Source organism: Trichechus manatus, unplaced genomic scaffold (genome assembly GCF_000243295.1).
Source record: "Trichechus manatus latirostris isolate Lorelei unplaced genomic scaffold, TriManLat1.0 scaffold00009, whole genome shotgun sequence".
Taxonomy (NCBI): domain Eukaryota; kingdom Metazoa; phylum Chordata; class Mammalia; order Sirenia; family Trichechidae; genus Trichechus; species Trichechus manatus.
This window is the reverse complement of record NW_004443945.1, coordinates 27,506,686-27,514,958: the sequence shown is the minus strand read 5'-3', so window position 1 is coordinate 27,514,958 and position 8,273 is coordinate 27,506,686. Positions and strand designations below refer to the sequence as shown.

Genomic DNA, 8,273 nt, shown 5'->3' with positions numbered 1-8,273 from the left:
CTTTTGAGTTGCTGTTGTCAATTTGATCTCACATAGATAATTCTTTTTTTTTTTTTTTTGTACCTTAGATGAAGGTTTGCAGAACAAATAGTTTCTCATTAAACAGTTTATTAGTTGTACTTCTGAATACACTTCTGCCAGTGTCTTGTTTCAAGGCTGGTGGCTTTACAGAGCTGCACGTTCTGCAGAGACAGCTGCAGTGTAGGGGTCACAAATGCTGAATGGCTTCAGTACAAATCTCACTGTGATGTGCCAGTTGCTGTAGAGTCAGTTCTGACTCATGGTGACCCCGTGTGTGTCAAGAGTAGAACTGTGTTCCATAGGGTTTTCAGTGACTGATTTTTTTGAAAGTAGAATGCCACACCTTCCTTCTGAAGTGCCTCTAGGTGGACTCAAACCTCAAACCTTTTGCTAGCAGCCAAGTGCACTGACTGTTTGCACAACCCAGGCAATCCCACTCTGACACTAAGTGGTGCTTCAGTTTCCTCATCTATAAAAAGTAGATGTATTTATTCTACAGATGTTTATTGAACACTACTATGTACTGGAGCCCTGGTGGCACGGTAGAGAGCTTGGCTGCTAACCAAAAGGTCAGCAGTTCAAATCTACCAGCCGCTCCTTGGAAACCCTAAGGGGCAGTTCTGCTCTGTCCTGTAGGGTCACTATGCGTTGGAATCAACTCAATGGCAATGAGTTTGGTTTTGGTTTGCTAGGTACTAGACACTGTTCTAGGTACAAGGGATACGTGGGTGAACAATAGAGATCAAGTTGTTCCTCTATTCAAAAGCTCACTGTGGTTTCCCATCACACTCAGAATAAAAGCCAGCCTTCTCACCATGGTTTACAGTAGCCAATGTGATAGGTCACCACCCCTTTTCCTCTCTGATCTCTTACCCCTTTTTTACTATGGTCTAGCCTCATTTATCTCTTACTTTTCCTTGAATCCACCAGTCATGCTTCTTGCAGAGCACATTTGCACTTACTGTTCCCTTTTTCAGGAACTCTGTCCCCAGTTATTTGAATATTCCCTTCTCAGTGAGGCCTTCCTGGGTAATCAAAAGTCATAAACTCCAGATCTTCCTATCCCCTTCTTTGCTTTATTTTCCTTATGTATCCTGTCTACTGTCAGGATTTCCTCACCAGAATGCCAGCTCCATGAGGATAGGGATATTTGTCTGTGTTGTTTACTGGTAACAAAAGAAGCAGGGAAAAGCATTTGGAGGCTTTTGCAATAATCCAGGTGAAATATGATGACTTGGAACAGGATGTAGAGTTGAGAGATGAGGAGATGAGGAGGAGACAGATTCTGGCTTGGATGTGGATGGGGTCTGGGAAGAGGGGGAGGAGTCAAGAATAACTCTAAAGCTTTTTTGACCTGAGCAATTGGAACTCGAGATGGGAAAGAGTGTGGGAGGAGCAGGTTGGAGATGATAGAGAGCAGTAGCCCTGTTTAGCACATTTGAGATGTCCAGTGGAGATGCTGAGTAACACGTTGACTGCATAAGCCAGAAGTTCAGAAGAGTGGTCCAGGCTGGAGATACAAAGTTGGAAGTTGTCGACTTGTATTTTGTATTTGGGTAGCTAAGGTATAGATTGAGAAGTGAAGTGGTTCAACATTTGAGACTGGTTAGATGAGAATACACCACAAAGGATTTTGAGAAGTGGTTGCCAGGGAGGTAAGAGGAAACCAGGATAGTGTCCCATCCTAGAAGCCAAATGAAGAAGTCTTTAAGGAGGAGGCAGTGAACAACTGGTTCAAATGCTGCTTTTAGATCAAGTAAGGTAAGATTAACCATTGGATTTAGCATTGTGGAGGTCATTGATAGAAAGTCTGATTATAGTGACTTAAAGATATAGAGGCAAAGTTGGCAAGAGAGTATAAATACTCTATACTTTCCTATAGAGTTGTTATTAGTAAAGCTCTTAGAGCCGTTTCCGGCTCATTATAGGCACTTAGTAACTGTTAGCTATTTTTATTGTCATTCTTTAATTTCAACTGGTGGGCTGAACAGAAGTTGAATACAAGTAAGACTCATTCTTTGACAAGTTGTGCCTGTGGTCTCTAAAAAGTCTATTGTGATTAAGAAATGATATGTTCTCCTATTATAAATCTTGCAGGAATTCTTGGCACACGGCCTCAGCAATGTGATTCCTTCATTTTTCTTCTGTATACCAAGTGCTGCAGCCATGGGAAGGACTGCTGGCCTCTACAGCACAGGGGCAAAGACTCAGGTAACTGAATGGTTCAGCAGAGATAAAAGGATGTCTGAAATGCATCAAGACAAAAATTTATTAGTGATTACCAAGGGCTTAGGGGAGGGGGAAATGGGGAGTTATTACTTAAGGGGTATTGAGTTTCTGTTTCACCAAACCAAACCAAACCCGTTGCCACGGAGTCAATTCCGACTCATAGCGACCCTATAGGACAGAGTAGAACTGCCCTAAGGGTTTCCAAGGAGTGGCTGGTGGATTTGAACTGCTGACCTTTCGGTTAGCAGTTGAGCTCTTAACCACCATGCCACCAGGGCTCCAAATTTCTGTTTAGGGTGATGAAAAACATTTGAAAATGGATAGTGGTGATGATTGCACAACCGGGTGAGTGTAATTAATATCACTGAATTGTACACTTATAAATAATTAAAATGGCAAATGTTTTGTTATGTACATTTTACCACAATGAAATTTAAAAAAAAGAAAAAAAGAATTGCTTGGTCTTCACTCCTGTTCTTGGAGAACAGGGACAGCATGCTTCCCTTTAAAGTCCTGAAAATATTTGTACTTCTTCACATTTTTCTAAGTAGTTTTGAGGAAGTCTCTCTCTTTACTTTCTTACAAATGACGCTTCCACAAGCTGAGTCATTCAAAGAGCAAACTAAAAAATCCCTTTATTTTTCACAAATGGCAGCTTTATTATTAGCGACCTTTGAAACCAAAGCTCCCTCTAGTGGTGTCTCTGATATTGAATTTTGCTGATCTAAACATCAGACCCAAGCCAAACCCATTGCCATGGAGTGGATTCTGACTCATAGTGACTCTAGGACAGAGAGGAACTGCCCTATAGGGTTTCCAAGGCTGTAATCTTTAAGGAAGCAGATTGCCACATCTTTCTCCCATGGAGCGGCTGGTGGGTTCGAACTGCTGACCTTTTGGTTAGCAGCTCCTTTTGGTTAGCAGCTGAGTGCTTAACCACTGTGCTACCAAGTCTTCTTGATCTAAACATACTAATTTGAAAATTTTCCATTTTTGCACACTTTCTTTAAATAAAATGAAATCAACTATATGCAAAATCAGTCCTTGTCATGGATTGAATTGTGTCCCCCCAAAATATCTGTCAGCTTGGCTGGGTCATGATTCCCAGTACTGTATGATTGTGTACCATTTTGCAATCTGATGTGATTTCCTTATGTGTAGTAAATTCAGTCACTATGATGTAATAAGATGGATTAGCGGCAGTTATATTGCTAAGGTATACAAGATTGGATAGTGTCTTAAACCAATCTCTTTTGAGATATAAAAGAGAGAAGCGAGCAGAGACACATAGGAACCTCATACTACCAAGAAAGCAGTGCTGGGAGCAGAGCGCATCCTTTGGACCTGAGGTTCCTGCGCAGAAAAGCTCCCAGACCAAAGGAAGATTGATGACATGGACCTTCCTCCAGAGCTGACGGAGAAAGCCTTCCCCTGGAGCTGACACCCTGAATTTGGACTTCTAGCCTACTAGACTGTGAGAGAATAAATTTCTCTTTGTTGAAGCCATTCATTTTAGGTATTTCTGTTATAGCAGCACTAGATGACTAAGACAGTCCTTGATACAGAAATTTCTTCCTATGGAGATGTACAAGTATGTAAATGTGGAATTAGATATCATCGCACATTATAGGTTAAAGAAAGAATTATTGTATATTCGTAGGAACTCAAACCAATTCAACATATATTGAGAAACTGCGATATACCAGGTGTTTTGCTGGGTAATGGTCAGATAATTATGCTGATAAAGATGATGGTGATAATGATGGAGGAGGTGGAGGAGATGGTTCTACTGGTGGTGGTGTTGATAGTAGCATTACATTCCAGGCATTGTGTGTAATACTTTTTATATGAATGAACTTATTTAATCTTTAAGGTCACCCTATTATATTATTATCCTCGGTTTCCAGATGAGAAAGTCGAAGAAAAGAAAATTAAAATAACATACCAGGTCACAGAGCTAGTGAGTGTCAGAGGTGGGATTCAAACTCAGATAGGTTCACTCTAAATCTTGCACTTGTAACTAGTGTTTCATACAAGGAAACCCATGTATATCTTAATGTAAGAAATTAAAATTAACAGCTAATTACTATTAAAACAATTCAAGTTTATTTAACGAGAATTTATAAAACATTTTATGGGCTAATTCAAACATTTATTAGGAATCTGCCTCATATTAAGTTCTGTTTTTGGTTCTGGGAGAATAAAGTTGAATAAGGTACAGTTCTTGCTCTTAAGGGCAAGTGACAAGACAGCAATGATTGAAAAGGTATTAGAATATAGCATAAAACTAATAAAATTATGATCATGTACCATGGAGCAGACAGGAAGCAATGACAAATTTTGAATATATTATAATTGGAGAAATAATTTCCACAACTCATCTGCTGAAAAGTGAAAACCTCATACAACTTTGGTTTTCATGACACAAAGCAGTTTAATTCATTTTTATGCAGTTAAATTTCAAATGCAGGTATAACATTTTGCAAACCATATCTCAAATGTTATTGACCTAAATTTGAATGTTTAATACACAGTATACTTACATATTATCCCTTACTCTGAGAACACTTATATCTGAAAAATTCTAGGATTCTGTAGTAGTTTGCACATAATTTCTGATGAGAGTAAGTATATTAAATTTCCTTACTTCATGTTCAGGTTAGATAAGCTAGTGAGTGGTTAAGGTTAAGAACGTGGGTCCAGGGCCTGGGTTAGTATCCTGGCTCCACCACTAGTGGTGACTTTGGACAAGAAAATTTATTTTTTTTTAAAAATTTTATTGTTGTACTTTAAGTGAACATTTACAATTCAAGTTAGTCTTTCATACAAAAATTTATACATACATTGTTTTGTGACCCTGCTTGCTCTCCCTGTACTATGACAACACACTCCTCCTTTCCACCCCAGATTTCCCATGTCCATTCAACCAGCTCCTGACCCTCTCTTCCTTCTCATCTTGCCTCTGGACAGGAGCTGCCCATTTAGTCTCGTGTATCTTCCTGACCTAAGAAGCACACTCTTCACGAGTATCATTTTTATGTCCCATAGTCCAGTCTAATCTTTGTCTGAAGAGTTGGCCTTGGGAATGGTTTTAGCCCTGGGCTAACAGAGGGTCTGGGGGCCATGTCTTCTGGGATCCCTCCAGTCTCAATCAAACCACCAAGTCTGGTCTTTTTACTAGAATTTGAATTCTGCACCCTACCCTGCTCCCACTCGGTCAGGGACTGTCTGCCGTGTTCCCTGTCAGGGTGGTCATCAGTGGCAGCTGGGCACCATCCAGTTCTTCTGGTCTCAGGCTGATGCAATCTCTGGTTTATGTGGCCCGTTCTGTCTCATGGGCCAACACTTTCCTTGAGTCTTTGGTGTTCTTCATTCTCCTTTACTCCAGGTGGGTTGGGACCAACTGATGCCTCTTAGATGACCGCTCCCTAGCTTCCAAGACCCCAGACGCCACTCACCAAAGTAGGACGCAGAATATTTTCTTAATAAGCTTTGTTATGCCAATTGAAACCATGTTCCCCAGACTCCTGTCCCTGCCACTCTGTCCCTCAAAGTGTTTGGCTGTATTCAGGAAACTTCTTAACTTTGGTTTAGTCCAGGTGTGCTGACCTCCCCTGCGGTGTGTACTGTCCCTCCCCTCACCCAAGATAATTCTTGTCTCCTATCTAGTCAGTGAATAACGTCTCCTTCCCTCCCCACCCTCATAACCATCAAACAATGTTTTCTTCTGTGTTTAAACCTTTTCTTGAGTTCTTATAATAGCGGTCTTAGACAATATTTGTCCTTTTGTGACTGACTAAATTCACTCAGCATAATGCTTTCCATTTTCCTTCATGGTATAAGATGTTTCATCATTGTTCTTTATCATTGCATAGTATTCCATTGTATGAATATACCATAATTTGTTTATCCATTCATCCGTTGATGGGCACCTAGGATGTTTCCATATTTTTGCTATTGTGAGCAGTGCTGCAGTGAACATGGGGGCTCATATATCTATTCGTCTGACAGCTCTTATTTCTCTAGGATATATTCCAAGGAGTGGGATTGCTGGATTGTATGGTACTTCTAGCTTTTTGAGGAAGTGCCGAATCGATTTCCAAAGTGGTTGTACCATTTTACATTCCCACCAACAGTGTGTAAGTGTTCCAGTCTCTCCACAACCTCTCCAACATTTATTGTTTTGTGTTTTTTGGATTAACGCTAGCCTTGCTGGGGTGATATGGTATCTCATTGTAGTTGTGATTTGCATTTCTCTGATGGCTAAAGACCGTGAGCATTTCCTCATTTTTCTGTTAGCCGCCTGAATATCTTGTTTGGCAAAGTGCCTGTTCATATCCTTTGCCCATTTTTTAATTGGATTATTTGTCTTTTTGTTGTTGAGGTTTTGCAGTATCTTATAGATTTTAGAGATTAGATGCTGATTGGATTTGTCGTGGCCAAAATTCTTTTCCCAGTCTCTAAGTTGTCTTTTTACCCTTTTTGTGAAGTCTTTTGATGAGCATAAGTGTTTGATTTTTAGAAGCTCCCAGTTATCTAGTTTCTCTTCTGGTGTCTGTGCATTGTAACTTATGGTTTGTATTCTGTTTATGCCATGTATTAAGGCTCCTAGCATTGTCCCTATTTTTTCTTCCATGATCGTTATCATTTTAAATTTTATAGTTAGGTATTTGATACATTTTGAGTTAGTTTTTGTGTGTGGTGTGAGCTATGGGTCTTGTTTCGTTTTTTTGCAGATGGATATCCAGTTATGCCAGCACCATTTGTTACAGAGACTGTCTTTGCCCCATTAATGGACTTAGGGCCTTTGTCAAGTATCAGCTGCTCGCAGGTGGATGAATTTATGTCTGGATTCTCAATTCTGTTCCATTGGCCTATGTATCTGTTGTTGTACCAGTACCAGGCTGTTCTGACTACCGTGGCGGTATAATAGGTTCTAAAATCAGGTAATGTGAGGCCTCCCACTTTGTTCTTCTTCAGTAATGCTTTACTTATCTGAGGCCTCTTCCTTTTCTGTATGAGGTTGGTGATTTGTTTCTCCATCTCATTAAAAAATGCCGTTGGAATTTGGATTGGGATTGCATTGAATCTGTAGATTGCTTTGAGTAGATTAGACATTTTCACAAAGTTGAGTCTTCCTATCCATGAGCAAGGTATATTTTTCCACTTACGCAGGTCTCTTTTGTTTTCCTGCAGTAGTGTCTTGTAGTTTTCTTTGTATAGGTCTTTTACGTCTCTGGTTAGATTTATTCCTAAGTAGTTTATCTTCTTGGAGGCTATTCTAAATGGTATTGATTTGTTGATTTCCTCTTGGAAGTTCTCTTTGTTGAAGTACAGGAATCCACTGATTTTTGTATATTTATATTGTATCCTGTTACTTTGAAGAAATCTTATTAGTTCCAGTAGTTTTCTTGTGGATTCTTTGGGGTTTTCTGTGTATAAGATCATATCATCTGCAAATATACTTTGACTTCTTCCCTACCAATTTGGATGCTCTTTATTTCTTTTTCTAGCTTAATTGCTCTGGCTAGGACCTCCAACACAATGTTGAAGAACAGTGGTGATAAACGGCATACTTGTCTAGTTCCCGTTCTCAAGGGGAATGCTTTCAAACTCTCTCCATTTAGGATGATGTTGGCTGCTGGCGTTGAATAAACGCCCTTAATTATGTTGAGGAATTTCCCTTCTATTCCTGTTATGTTGAGAGTTTTTATCATGAATGGGTGTTGGACTTTGTCAAACGCCTTTTCTGCATCAATTGATAAACATCATGTACTTCTTGTCTTTTGTTTTCTTAATGTGATGGAGTACATTGATTGTTTTTCTAATGTTGAACCATCCCGGCATACCTGGTATAAATCTCACTTGATCATGGTGAATTATTTTTTTGATATGTTGCTGAATTCAATTGGCTAGAATTTTGTTGAGGATTTTTGCGTCAATGTTCATGAGAGATATTGGTCTGTAATTTTCTTTTTTTGTGGTGTCTTTACCTGGTTTTAGTATCGGGGTTATGCTTGCAT

General features: G+C 39.6%; 1 protein-coding gene across 1 annotated transcript in view; it reads left to right on the top strand.

Annotated features, from left to right (window-relative positions):
• The window catches only part of SLC26A7 (solute carrier family 26 member 7), a 150,838-nt gene that overhangs the window by 100,881 nt on the left and 41,684 nt on the right, over positions 1–8,273 (top strand). Inside the window, exon 8 of the mRNA XM_012559924.2 lies at positions 2,119–2,232. Within this exon, the coding sequence (XP_012415378.1) occupies positions 2,119–2,232 (114 nt within the window). The remainder of the gene's footprint in view (positions 1–2,118; positions 2,233–8,273) is intronic.